General features: G+C 43.9%; 1 protein-coding gene across 1 annotated transcript; it reads right to left on the reverse strand.

The window, feature by feature from the left end:
• Positions 1-191: 191 nt before the first annotated feature.
• klhl43 (kelch-like family member 43) lies at positions 192-13,652 on the reverse strand. Its single transcript, XM_065948091.1, has 7 exons — positions 13,486-13,652; positions 6,131-6,704; positions 4,899-5,047; positions 4,272-4,618; positions 2,863-3,162; positions 2,603-2,778; positions 192-2,418 (listed from the first exon to the last, which is right to left on the reverse strand). Exons 2-7 carry the CDS (start codon positions 6,448-6,450, stop codon positions 1,626-1,628), a joined length of 2,085 nt encoding a protein of 694 aa, XP_065804163.1. The 5' UTR covers positions 6,451-6,704; positions 13,486-13,652; the 3' UTR covers positions 192-1,625.
• Between the last annotated feature and the right edge of the window lie 1,476 nt (positions 13,653-15,128).

Consider the following 15,128-nt stretch of genomic DNA (forward strand, 5'->3'; position numbering starts at 1 on the left):
TACCCTCTCTCTCTCTGACTCTGTCCACTGTCCCTTTTCTTTAATCAAGGCATAAAAAAGCCCCAAAAAAAGACTGATTGAAGAGGAGAAAGTGACCTTTAATGCTCAAGCCTACATTACTTCAGTTTTGGTGTCAAACTACATTTCCCAGCAGCACATCTCCTACCAAAAGGGAATAAAAACAAAAAGACTTGTCATTTTGAACATATTGGCTTTATTCAGTGAAACTCCACAGACGCCACCAGCACACAGAGAGAGAGCTCATCTAGCGCCAAGAAGGAGACAAACTAAGAGGGGATTCAGCCAATCAAACGAGCCAGATTATCCTCATCGAATCTCGTGATTAAAATATATCGATTTTTTAAACTCTCAACAGCTGATGGCAGTTTTCTTTCTCTTCGCCTGCTGGGAGTCTCACCGGCTCTTCAGTTGATTTTTGTCTCAGTTTCAGTAAAAATTAGACGTCAGAGGAGACAAATGTTCAGACACACAAACGCAGGAGAGCGGTAACATTTTGTTTCCTAGTATTTTTAGATTCATTTTTCAAATCATTGATTTCGATCTTGATTTTTCTGGTTTTCCACATTTTAAAAATAGATTTGACAAGATGTTTTATTTCAGTCTTTCTGGTTTTCTTGATCTTTATATATTTTCATATTTTCGCTCTTAAATCTCACCTGCGCTGTGTTGACTTCACATCGTCTTCCTCGTTTTCCACATCATAAAAAATATTTAAGGACTACATCTACACATTTTTTTTTTTTTTTTAGTTTAGCGACGCTACTCGACACCGGTTAAATAAATTAAAACAATAAACACGTCTTGTTTATCGCTTCTAGTCTGCTTCTATCCTTTGGAAATATTAGCTGTTGATAATGTTTGATAATTGCAGTTTCTGACTCGTTTTCATTTACTCCTGGCTTACACACACACTCTCACACACTCTCACTATCACACACACAGACACACACTCTCTCTCTGCATAGATACATCTTTGTACACAAACTGCCAGTGGATTCACAGTGATTTTGTTTTTGTTCAACCCAAACCCGCTCCAGCACAGATCCTCCGTCCTCCTCCATCCATCGCCTCTCTACCTCCACCTGCTCCACGCTACAAGTCAAGCCGTTCACACCTTTTCCACCTTTGTTGTTCCATTGATTTAAAACCTCCTGAGACCACTTTGGACCACATTAACTCTCTCTTTTTTTTTTTTTAACTGTTCCCTGCCCAACATACTCTTCAATAATTTTTAATTTAGCTGTTTCAGTCATCGTATTAAACTTAGGTTGAGCAGACATTTTAGAAACCACATAATCACTTTCCAGATCCATTCAAGGTTCATGTAAAATCTGTAAATCTTTGAACTATGGGACAGTTTTGTCAAATGAAATTCACTGTCTTCAATCTTAATTATATTTCAGCTCTGATGTAAAAGAGCAAAGAATCTTAATTCTGTGAATTATTTTTTTTTTTAGGATGAATTCTTTTCTTACAGCTTGAATAATTAAACATTTCAGTTTGAAAAAGATGAATGAACTCAGATAAAAACATCGAAAGGAGCGGACATGACCCAGATGTTCTCCAGAGGTTCAACTCTTCCTCCTCGCTTCGTTTCTGTCTCTCTACGCTGTGATGCTCTGTGAAGGCGCCATGCTGCTTTCTCTGCTGCGGTTCTTTGACTGCTGGTCCTCGTGGGCCGGGGTGTTGCGGTGCTGCTGGCGGCGCGGCGCGTGGCGAGGCGGTAGGGTCAAGGTGCAGCAGGACACTCCCACCGTGGGCTCGGGCAGATCCTCAGCCATGGCCCAGCTGTCGGTGGCAGGGTCGTACTTCTGCACGGCCGCCTTGTAGCGCTTCTCCGCCTCGTTCCAGCCTCCCAGCAGGTACAGCTTGTCGTTCAGCGGGGACAAACCGGCGGTGCTCACGCCGAGGCGCAGAGGGGCGGCTCGGCTCCATGTGCCGCTCTCCGGGGAGAAGACCTCCACGGAGACCACATCCACCCTCTCGCCGCCAGGCCCCAGCTGGCTTCCTCCCACCACGTACACCTTCCCTCCGAGGGTGGCGGAGCAGTGCCAGCCGCGGGGCGTCTCCAGGGAGGCGCACTCGATCCACGTGTCGGTCTCCACCTTGTAGCGTGCCACAGAGCGCGAGTAGGCGCAGTTGATGTAGCCGCCGGTCACCAGGACGTCTCCGGAGGGCAGGGTGGCGCTGGAGTGGCAGCAGCGGGGCACCTCCATGGGAGAGCGCATCTGCCAGGCGTTGGAGGAGGGCAGGTAGCTCTCGGTGGTGGCGAGCAGACCTTCCACGTTGCGGCCTCCGATAGCGAACAGACGGCCGCCACTGGCCGCCAGAGAGAAGTGGGTGCGGCGTTGGCGCATGCTGGCCAGGTGGAGCCAGGTGTTGAAGCGAGGGTCGTATCTAGTGGAGGAAAAGAGCAGAGCAGACAGTGAGGATCCATCGACGCCCGGTTTAAAACGCTGACAAAACAGACGCCGTACCGTTTTCAAATACAAAATCTCCACTCTTCGTTTGTCAGGGTACCGACTTGGGCGCCACTCTTCTTACTCTACCTGTGTGTTAAGAAGAAAGTCATTCCTCGTACCTGCTGAGGGTGCTGACGGCGTGCTTGGCCTGGTTGCGGGCGTCGTTCTGGTCCTCTCCTCCGGCCACGTACAGGAATCCGTCCATCACCGCCACGCACTGGTTGAAGCTTTTCGCCGGCAGCTGGGTGAGGTGACGCCAGGCGGCTCCACCCTCACGAGGGTCCCTCCACAGCACCTGGCGCACGAAGACGTTAAAGGTCAGAGAGGGATTGTGTTGTGTTTCTCTCAAAGGAAGTACAGAGATACAGGAAGTACTGACCTCCCTGCTGAGAGCTCTCTCGGTGAGTGAAGGTCGCCCCCCGATGGTGAGCAGAGTCTGCTGGCCGGCTCGGACCTGAGTGCGTCTGGACTGCAGGGTGTTCTGCTGGTAGGGCAGCAGGTGGTAGTTCATGGCATCCACCATCAGGCGGTGACAATGAGGGTCCATCATCATGCGGGGCACCGGCTGGATCTGACTCACCAGCTCGCTGGCCGGGATCGTCTCGAAACGGACGTGAGACAGGAGCTCTGCGGCGTGAGCCTGACGAGAGTCATCGAAGTCGAGCCACTTCATGGCGAGCTGCGGAGAGAGAAGGAGATGTATTCAGTGATGAAGACAAAACTCACCAAGAAACGCGTCAATATCTTTGACAGAACTTAAAAAAAAAATAGAAAAGCAAACTAAACCATCAGCATAAGGATCACTACTCACAACGGCCAACGACAAACTCACAGTATAAACTCCGTCATCGGTGACGCGCTCTGAGTGTGGGCTAGTGCACGCAAGAGCTAGAGAACGAGCAGGGAGACAGGGAGGCGTGTGATTGGTTCATCAGATTGGTACCTCGTGGCAGACATTGGTTGAAGTTTTTAAAGGCTTACAAACTGATACAGATGACAGATTTTCTTTGTTCCTTTTTTCAGAGAACATGAGTTATTAATGTCTGTCAGGACCTAAAGACAACTTCAACCAAAACCAAAAAAAGTGGATCTGGAGAAAATGACCAAACCTGCCGTTTAGTGGAAATAAAGAACGAGCAAAACTGGAAATGTTCGAGTTTAGTACTTAAGAATAGTTTAGAACTAGAGTAAACTGAATAAGTTATTTCCAGCTGTCACATGAGAGTGACTGCAGGAAACACAGCATCAACGACCGGCCTCCAAACCTTTTAGACTTCATCTTAAAACTACAGAAATTTGAACTACTGTATGAACTGGACTGTATGTAAAAACACATTTACAGACTAACATTTGGTTTGGTTTATAAATAAAACAATCATGGCCCCCTCAGCTGCTTGTCTATTTTAATCTGTCATGCATGCACTCGTACATAAATAAACGAGCTGTATTCTTGCATACAGGTGATTCATGGATCTGTGTTACGCTCTCAGCAGCTGGTCCGGGGTCTGTTTTTAGGTCTGGATGAAAATAGCAGGAAGGTCCAGAGGGTCGATGGGTTTGTGCGGGAGAAGGCCACTAAAAGATCTGACATTTCTCCTCGATTTGAACATTTAATGTGAATGTGTTGTCAGTTATTAATGTAATTACAAAGATAGTAACTTCTCGTACCATCAGATTAAATATCATTCGACTCAAAGTCCAAGAAGAAGCATGAAAGATGTGACCGTGCGTCACATTTCGACCTGGTTTTTCAGTTACAGGTTTACAATACAAAGCTCGACTCCTGACCTGGAAGGCGGTGACCTCTGACGGCAGCAGCAGCGAGTCCTCCTGCAGGAAGGCGGAGATCTGCTCCAGGGTCAGCTGGGTGAAGAGGGGCGTGTCGGCGAACTGCACAAAGTTCTCCAAGACGAAGCGGCGGGCGGCTTCGCACACCTGCTGCAGGCCGTAGGCGGAGGCGATGTTCCAGATGTAGACGCAGGTCTGCACGTTGAGCTCAGCCAGCAGGAAGTCCATGCACATCTTGAGAAGCTGAGGGATCTGCAGGGTGGCGGCGGCGGAGGCGGTGCAGCCGATGGTGTAGAGGGACATGTGGACTCGACCCAGGTAGGCGAAGGTGATGACGTTGGCCAGACCTGCAGACAAGACGGAGATTTAGCAAACCTGGAGCATCTCACAAGGAAAAGGACCAGATAACCGGAAAGTAAACAAATATTTGTCATCTAAAAGTGATTGGGATCTTGGCTAAATATTTGAGTAAAGTCCCGGGAATTGAAGTAATATTTAGTATGATGAATAAATTGAAGTAGGACTTTGTTGTAGCTGGGTAGACGCATGCCTCAGTTTGATTAAAAGCAGCCGAGTGGGACAACGATAAATGTTATCATGAGCTGATAATCTGTCAGATAGTTGTACCCAGAGGTGAGAGGGAGGGGAGCTCCAGACGTTTCATGCCGGGGTCTTTGGCCAGAATCTCCCTGAAGTACTGACTGACGGAGGAGATGACCAGCTTGTGTACGTCGAAGGCTTTCGTCTTACAGGCCAACTCCAGGTCAGTCAGGAACCTGAGGATGAACGATGGACGCATGACTTTATAGAACAATATATTTATTATGATTTGTTCAAATTAAAGGACTATATAAAACAATCAAGTATGTATAAATAAATACATTTGCATATATTTAACCATGGCAAGAGGTGCAACAGGTTGTGATGCTGTAAATGTATCGTTTTGTATCCTGAATGTAAAGTATTGATGTTTTTTAAAGGTCCAATCAGTAACATATCTACTGACTGAAATGATGAAGTGATCTTACTATATGATCAGACATTAAGGAAACATGCTCTGTTGAAGTGCTGGCTTCTCTGACAACAATGCAGCAGCCAGTATGTCCTCCTTCTAACTTTAGATTCTGCTCCTGAATGCTCTGGATTTGTTTAGACCAAAGAAGGTGGGCGGTTTTAAGGCACCTCCACACGGCCGTTTTGGACGCCCCTCAGTTTGTCAGATATGAGACTAGTTATCAGGTCAACAGGTGTTGCAGTGATGGAAGCGGGCAAGAGAAGTGGTTCAGATCGAAGTGATTGTACCCGACCTAAAAAGCCTCTGCATGTTTCTAATAAGCTCCACGAGCAGAAACGTGCTCAAACTAGGATCAATATTGGAGATGCTTTTGAAAAATGGAGAGAGGTTAGAACACAGAAAGGTTTACAGAGCGATGCAGAGCTGGATAAACACTGAAGCTTCAGTGTCCACCACATGGCAACCTGCGTGAGCATCGACTCCAGAGAGGAGGGGGCGGGGGGAGACAGCTCTCTAGTGTTTTGAATTTGGACTGCAGTACCCATTTCAACCACTTGGTGTCAGAGTTACATATTGCTCCTTTAAGTTATTTTTTGGGTTATTAGATAGGACAGCTGAAGAGAGACAGGAAATGTTTGGGAGGAGAGGGCGAGGGAGGACATGCAGCAAAGGGCAGAGGTCAGGTTTGATTGTTAATGTACTAATATTTAAATTTCTTGTATTCCACAGCATTCAATTGTTTTGTACTCTTGTTCATTCTTTTTGTATCATATCTGAATGGTTTCATGTCTGATCAGAGTTAAGCAGAATCACCGAAGACACAAATATAACCATCAGAACGTACTTCTCCTGTCTCATCTTGCTGAGCTCCTCCAGCAGAGCGTTTCCGTGCAGGGGTCGTGTCAGCTCGCTGCCCAGGCCGAGGCCTCTCTCTCCGGGCTTGAGGACGGGCGGCGGCAGAGGCAGCGGCAGGTTGAGGCTGTTGAGCTTAGCGATGTCCAGCGCCGCCATCTGCTCGATCTTCTTCACCCCGGTCTCTACCACCACCACGCCGTCACCGCGGCTCTCCACCTTCAGCTGGATAGGGGAGGTATCCATGGAGACCTCAGGGTTGGTCTCCACGGCAGCCTTCTTCTGACGGGGGGCCTTCTTCTTGGGTGCCATCTTTTGAGTGTTGAGGTTGTTGTTTTTATTTTTATTTTAGATTTGATATACCTCAGTCAGTTTTCTAAAGCTGGTTTAGTTGACGGAGTTCTTTCTTGACACTTCAGCGCTGACTTCTTTAAGAGACAGAAAAAAGCAGAACGTCTCTGCTTTTGTTTGGATGTTGCTGCTCTGTGATGACGAAAACACTTGTACAATGGACAGACTGGTTTGGGATTTCGATGATGGTTTCACTTTAATACAGCACACAGCACCTGAAACAAAAAGAAGGACTTGGATTAGGATCAGCTTGAAGTGAAGTGCAAAGAAAACCTGATATTCACATTGACCTTTAAAGCCATTTTCACATGGGCTAAGATTTATTTTCCGGCTTTTTATGCCTTTATATAGAGACAGGACAGTTGAGAAAGAGGGAGAGATAGAGTGGGAAATGACCTGCGGGGAAGTAGCCCCAAGCCCGACACAAACCTGGACTGAAACTTTCTGAAGACTGCCACTGAAATTTTTGGCAAGGCATGCAGATGCGGAAGCACCAGAGTCTGACACTGTAATGAGAATGTTTGCCTTCTTATCAATGCTGTGTGTTTATAATTGACACATTTAAAATATCAGCAAAAGAGCGTAGAAGAACATAGTGGTGAAGGGAAACCATAATGGAGCAGTTTCACTTTGTGCATGGACATGTCACTGATCTTTGTAGTAGTCAGTCTGAAGTTGTGCGCCGGTGACATATCATGAATTTTTCCTGATGCGAATCTCATCGGCTCGACTCGATGTCATTTACAAAACGAGGCTCAAAGGGAATAAAGTGAGGGTGAAAGTTCGGCTGTTTGCGTTCACACATGCAGCTCACCTTGAAGTTTTCAGGAGTTTTGTGCAAGTGTGAAAGCACCATAAGATTAGTGAAGCAAGAGTTAATTTACTCCAGGTTGAAAAGACGTATAAAAAAATTGAATAAGTGGAAATGTTTAGGATTATTTAAACAAGTAACATAAATTGTATGACGTGTCGTTAATTTGATGAAATTTGCAACTTATATTCTGTTGCAACAATATTCTGCATCTCTTCTTTGTCTGACTTTTTTACTTTATTATCAAAATTATTTAATTAAAACATTTTCCAAAGCAAGGAGTAACTAATAACAACCACAACACATCTGACAAATGTTTCCTGGATGCTCCACAACACACCAAAGCCCCCGACAGATGCACATTGCTCTGATAATCTCTAAAACAGGACAACACACTCTGAGACTCTGAGGATCTGTCCTCGTGTGAATGACAGCTGAGAGCGTCTGTTTTTTGATAGGCGGCCCAGAAATGAAGCTCAAGGTCGAGTTTGTGGTTTACAACACCCCCCCCCCCCTTTACACGTGTCGTGCACCTCACCCACAAAGCAGCTGGAGATTCTGATTAATGTTTGCAATGAGATCAGAGTAGTGAGGGAGGGGGCTGTTACAGAGTGTCAGGGTTACGTTTGAGTGCAGATATGTAGAGAGTAGAGAGCGTCCAGAAATAAACAAACGTAGAGTCACCTCGACAAGACACTTACACGAAATTACATTTTCTTTTCTTTTTTCTAAAGTCATTTTGGGAGAAGAAATATACCGTCACATGCAGCAAAGGGCTGAGGTCAGACCCAAACCCACGGCCTCTGTGACGAGGACCACAGCCTCAGCACAGGGAGACAGTGATAAGCATCCCATAATTACATATTCTGTAGGTTTTCTTCTTCATGTGGTCTTTTGTTGGTTGTGAATTTGTAAATGCTCGAGGATTTGGTGGAAGGAAACAGGACTTAAAGCTCCTGCAGCCTAAACCGCACTCTTTAAAGAAACATAGGGTTGATCACACAGGACAAATTCAAACCAAATACAAGCGTGCATCGTTTGATTTCTTTGTCGTATACCACCTGGACTGTATATAAAGATAGACGTATAAAAAGCTGCCTGGGACTGAAGCCAACATATTTAGAGCTTCGCCTGCTGAATGGCTGCAGTACAGGTCGTACATGTAATTGTTCTGTTTGTTGTTTTGGTCGTGAATAAACAAGCTTCCTCGTGGTTGATAACAACAAACACAACTCTCCCTCTCTCACAGTCTCATCTCGTCTCCTCTTGATCTTTGTTCCTATCTCACATGTTGTCGTTCTTCACCTGAGCCCGGATTAGAGATCACCTCTGTGCTGCGTCAGGGTGCCATCAAAACTAACACCGGTATCTATTTTTAGGACCTTAGTTCTGTGCCAGTTGTTGCTGATGTTTTTCTCACCGAGCCTCGTTAAGCTCTGACCTGACTGTACTGCATTTTTCACATCGGTGTGTATTTAATTAACCACAAGGAGAGGCGGTATCTCCGATGGTCAGGGGGTCTACAGGGGGTCTGGGTGGATTTCCATGATACTTTTTAAGGACATTCATTCAGGTCTAACTTGTAAAAGAGACCGATGATCTTGGAACAAATTTTGCAAAACAATAAAATATAAAAAAAAATGAATGAAACACTGAAATTCTCATCAAACACACTTCTGCTTAAAGTTTTCAACTAATTAAAAAATGTTTAGTTTGTTTGCTCCGTGTTGTTGTTGTTGTTGCTTGGTTGTGATTTCCTGTTTTATTTTGTAATTTGTATCCTTGTGTATCTCTGTGTCCTGCATATTTTTCTGTTGATAGTCCTGAGTTAATCTAAGGACCCACCCATTGTGCGACAGGATGTGAGGTGCGTATGTGAACAACCAGGTCGGGAGGATTTCCGGGGCAGTCCTCCTGAAATGACCGAGAAACTTCCAGGAGAGCATATGCGAAAAATACTTCTGTCTCTTATGTTTTTCTAAAATTCTCTGACCATGTGACGGTACCCGACTGTGAGCTCATCAACAAGTCATCTGGTGGAATCATGGAAAACCTATCCTGACACTAACATTACTACAGTAAACATTCACGACTGCAAATGTGTGCATGATTCACCCCTCCCCATTCGCTCAGCGTCCGAACTTGGCTCTTTTAAAATAGCACCGACAGCTTCCACACATGGACAGAGCGGCGGGGACGAGGGGACGGAGCAGCAGCTGTCGTCGGTGTCACATGAAGAGGAGGGGCTCACAGTTACAGATCATACAGGCTATTTGGGATGTTGCAATCACCCTTTAAACGCAGCAGCAAAGGACACTTTATAACCTCATTACAACACACATTAATTAAGAGGAAGGGTGAAGTGTGGAGGATCGAAGGCGCTCAGTTGGAGGAAATGACTCGATCATTTGGATCTGGAGGCTCGGAGGGAGAGTTTCTGTACAAGTGGCTCTCAAAGAGCCGATAGCAACACCTGTTACAGTCAGTGACAGGAACAACTGGACGGAGGAAGGAGGAAGGAGGAAGAGGAAATCATAACTTAAGTCTTGTTTTTAACCACAGTATGGTATTCAGATTCACACATAAGCTGTACAGGCCCTGACACACCAAGGAGATCTAAGTTTCTCTTACTTGTGATTTGACCAATTCTCAGGCGATCAAGGAAATGTCTTTTTTTAAATGTTTGGTTCGGGTTGGGGGATAAGAGGGGGTCAGAGGAGTGTCCACTAGAGGCTGGCTGCAGGATCACCTGAAGTCACGTACACATGACTGTTTTTTTCACAGCATAAATTAACATTTTTTTACAGGATTTCCAGCATGGCGGCCGCCGCTGCTGATGAGCCTCCTGCAGGAACAGATGGCTGACTTCACTCAGACTTCATCAATTAATATTTACAGTCTATGTATGCAACCTTTTGTCCCTGGCCGAGTTTTAGAGGTAAAATCTCTCTAGTTCATTGCGACATTTATGAGTCAAGGACTAAAACTCGACACTGATTTATTGTTGAAGGTTGCAAGCAAAAATAGATTGTGAATGTGAAGGACTTAGTTTAATCTATAACAATGTGTCGGACATGTTGGAAATGTTATTGGTCAATTAGCTGTAAATAATTAAGTAAAAGTTCTATATGTGCCTTTGAAACGTAGTGAAATAAAGGTATAACGTTGTGAAAGTTGAAGTAAAGGAGGAACTTGAGGAAATGTACCCAGGAACTTTTTTTTACGTCTGTTTATAATGTAAAAATAAATGTCAAACCGAGTCCAACCCTGTGAGCATTCTCTCACTTGTTTAGCGATTCTGTGGCATGAAAATAATCTTTGCTGAGCAGAGATCAGCCTTCAAGAATATCTGGAACCAAGGTCAGAGCAGAGAGCAGAGAGCAGCTGCTCTGACAGCAGCCGGACTGAGAGCCAGACCTCAGCAACCGACCACTCGTCAAACCCTACTGCCACCTACATACAGCTACACCTCCACCTCCACCTACATACAGCTACACCTCTCCACCTACATACAGCTCCACCTCTCCACCTCCATACAGCTACACCTCCACCTACATACAGCTACACCTCTCCACCTACATACAGCTACACCTCCACCTCCACCTACATACAGCTACACCTCTCCACCTACATACAGCTACACCTCTCCACCTCCATACAGCTACACCTCTCCACCTCCATACAGCTACACCTCTCCACCTACATACAGCTCCACCTCCACCTCTCCACCTCCACTTCAACTTCCACCCCGCACACTACCTCCATCATCATCAGTAACAAATATTCTGTGACTTACACCAGCGTCTCATTTCAAAACAACGGAACTGGCAACGTAAGGGAAACATGATTAAACATAAACAAAATGAAGAATATTTTACACCTCCTCGTCGTCAGCTACAAACACGGCTGAAAAATCACCTGCCAACTTACTAAACTTTTCTAGTCGTCTCCTGGAACAACTGTGGAGCTTGGGGATCATGAAGATAAACAGAAAGAAGGTTTTTAGTTGACACACGACTCATTTAACAATCAGCTGAATGAGAAGGTCAAATAACTGTTCGTCAATGCACACAGCTCATTTTAGTATTTATAATTACAGGTAAACTCAAAGAGCTTTACAGTGAGGCTAAAAACAGCTGACAGCAACAACATGTTTCCACTGACATGAATCAGACGGAGAAATCAAAATCAATGAAGTCAAACGCACCACAAAGCAAACATCACTGACCACGCAGGTGATCATACACACAGAGGAGCTGCCTGTCAATACTACTGCTTGGGACAGCAGGGGCTCAAAAATGTGCAAATTTTGCAATGACAGTAGGAAACCTCCCTAAGGGGGCCACATCTGACAGCATTTCCTCTCCTTGCCATACCAAGCGTTCCATGCATTGTTTGCTGTGAAAACTAAAGTTGGCAAAGAGGAATTACCTGAGAGAGGAAACAAGAGGAAGAGGAGTAAGCGTCAGGACCCCAAATTAATTTTTGCTTCGGGCCCCAACAGACTCTAGGATCGCCACTGCATACACACACACACACACACACACTATAAGTATTCATATGCTTGGGAGAATATAGAGGTTTTGAGTTTTGCTTTAAAATTAGAGACAGCAGTGAAGGACCTGAGGTTAGTGTGAGATCTGTCTGCAGTCAGAAATAAAAATCAACACAGAGAATGAAGTTGTTTGTAACATAAACATTCAGTCAGCTTCTCATAAACAGAAAACTGAGTTTAGAAATAAATTATTCAAAGTATAAAAGAAGGTTTACTTTGGTATGCTCACACACACACATTACACACAAAATCAGCAAACACTAAAATGCACAAGACATTTACGAGAACTTTTAAGACCAGTCTACTAGTTCCAGGTACAATTCACAATTTTTTGCAGTTTCAATCTTGAGCCAGGATGTAAAAAAAATCAGACACAAGCGGTATATTCACTCTTCTTTGTGTCTGTTTTTGGTCTCCACCAACTCACTAGAATGACGTTATATTTCTAACATGAGAAAAGTCTGATGTTTAGCTGATAACTTTCCTAATATCATCCGCTCTTCTCAAACCGTCTGATGGCTGATTCTGAGCAGGTGGTGAGTTTGTAGAGGTTTTACTTTGACCTGCTGCAGCCGGAAACATCACAAGAAGATCAGAGACAGGAGGAACCTAAACGATGTTTCTGAGGCAAAACAATAAACTGACAAATTTGTGTGTGTGTTATTTTACACACGCACAGAAAAACACCACCTCGAATGCCTCTTCACAAACTCTATCTCTCTGCAGCTGCAGCTGAATTCCTCCGTCTATCTCCGGAGAGTATTTATAGACGCTGACCAACACAACATGCGTGTGTGTGTGTGTGTGTGTGTGTGTGTGTGTGTGTGTGTGTGTGTACTTTGTGTGTGTTTTACAGCTAAGGACTGGAAAGAGAAGGACTGACACCCCCTGTGGTGTTGTGATATCCACATTGGCAACTGCTTCACATTGTTTCCACTCAGCAGTTTGAACATAAATATTATCATACAGTACTCGTTCGTACAAAGAAGCAAAAGCAAAATGTACTTTAAATATCTACAGTTAAAAAACTTGTTGGACATTTTGGTCTCATTAACCGTTAAATAACATTTAATATTTACACACATCATTAGATCATCATGACTGTAGAGTCCACACAAACACAGGTGGAGTTGAAGCATATCGAACTATTTTAGATTTCTTCTCTACACACCTGTCAGAGCAAATGTTTTGAGAGACTTCCTATCAGAACATAAAGTCGGTAAATCAACAAAATTGACGTGCACAAGTTGTATCACTATTATTGTAAAACGAGCCATTTATTGTTGTTAGTACTTTGGGTACAGACTTTTAAATTCTGACACTTTGAACTCTAGTTTCAGTGCAGGGCGTCTTCCTTTAAGAGAGTATTACTGTGGTATTGTTACTTTTATTTAATAAAATATTTGAGCACTTCTCCCACTACTGTGTGTAATTACATTAAAACATACTGTTGTGTGCTTTTGTTTGTATTTCCTACTTTTGTTTTTTTATGTCACCGGTTGCATCCAATCATCAGGCTGCAATATTTTATGTTTTCAGTCCATTTTCTTAAATGTTAGTCTGAATAAAAGTACAAGTGGAGATCCTAAGATGTAGTGTTTTTCTTAAAGGTTCAAATGATTAAATGTACCTGGTTCTCCCTCCTGGTTCCTGCTCTTCTTCTCTTCTTTGTCCTTTCTTTGGCTCTCTCGTTAGGCTTTCTCTTATTACCGTTCTTTACTCTTTATTGTTGTTCCTCTCTGCTGCGTCCCTCTGTCCTCTGTCAGTCTGCCAGAGTGCTGTGTGTGTGTGTGTGTGTGTGTGTGTGTGTCAGAGGGGAATCAGGGTCCCTTACCACGCCTCCCTGACCCTCTTCGTTACCACCTCAAACATCCACCTCCATCTCCAAATACAGGCACCCCTCGTCGCCCTCCCCTCCCAAAATATCCCAAAAGAAGAGCGCCTGAACATCCCCCCCCTCCAACATCCTCACACCCTCCTCCTCCCTCTAATGGCCTTTGGGTTTCAGGTTTTAGATTGGGTTTCAGCCAAATGTGTCTGCTATTTTTTGTCTGAATATGAATCTCAAAACTCAGAACAGTTCTGAAATATCTGTCAGATGTTAGCTTAATATTACCACTGTAAAAACATGCATTCAAAACCCTTTTCCAGTACAAGTACACATGTATTTAAAGCGCCTAAAGGACAGGGAACGTAGTCATTGTGATGGGACAAAGCAAGGAACGATGTACATTAGAAATACAAGAAATTCATAAAGGACATCAAGACCTGTGCGTAGAAGACGTTGAATAAATAGCAGCATCATAGAACACGACAAATACAGCACAACACACACATATTGGCAAAATGTAAACGTTGACAACATATCTGTGTAATTTTAAAAGTGTGCAGGAATTTTTTGATGGAAATGATGACATTTTTTAATTCTATCAATCTTGAAAATAACAGAGATTGTAACGTTTTAAGACTTGGGGTATTGAAAAAGTTTCAATAAATTTGACAACCTCAAGAGTAAGTAGTTAAATATCTTATTCCAAGACGTTTACGATTACAGGTATAAAGTTGCATTTACTGCAAAGAGTCAAGTTAGGAACGTTTATTTGGAATGATAGTTTGTTCACCAAGCGAAAATAGCAAGAATTTGTGTGAGAAATTAACACTCGTAAATTTTATATTATTTAATTTGCATGTGATGAGGATGTCACACATTTAATTTATGTATGACATGCACAAATACACAATCTGATATTAATTCTGAGGGATTATTTCTGATTAATAAACAGGAATAGAAACCCTTAGATACAGTGGTTAGGGGTGGCAGTAGCTTAGTCTGTAGGGTTGGTAAACAGAGGGGTCACCAGTTCAAGTCCTGGTGTGGACCAAAGTATTGAAGTTGGTCTGGTTGCTGGAGAAGTACCAGGTCACTTCCCCCAGTACTACCAATGTGCCTTTGAGCAAGGCATCGAACCCCTAACAGCTCCAGCGTAGCAGTGAGTGTGTGGCAGCCCCACTCTGACATCTCTCCTCTAATGAATGTCCACAGCTCCTGTTTGTGCATGTGTGTATTTTGAGCGTGTGTGAGAAGCATGTCTCGCAATAAGAGCGTAAAGAAGAAAATGTAATTTTTAGCATCAGTTTGGACGGACAACTTTAAAACAGAAGTGTATTTCTGTCGTTGGAATTAAATTGTGGAATTCTTTAAATAATGACTTGAAGGGCTGTGTTCAGATATTTCAGTTTAAGAAAATGTACAAGAACAGAAAGTTATCAGAT

This window comes from Labrus bergylta, chromosome 19, assembly GCF_963930695.1.
Source record: "Labrus bergylta chromosome 19, fLabBer1.1, whole genome shotgun sequence".
NCBI lineage: Eukaryota > Metazoa > Chordata > Actinopteri > Labriformes > Labridae > Labrus > Labrus bergylta.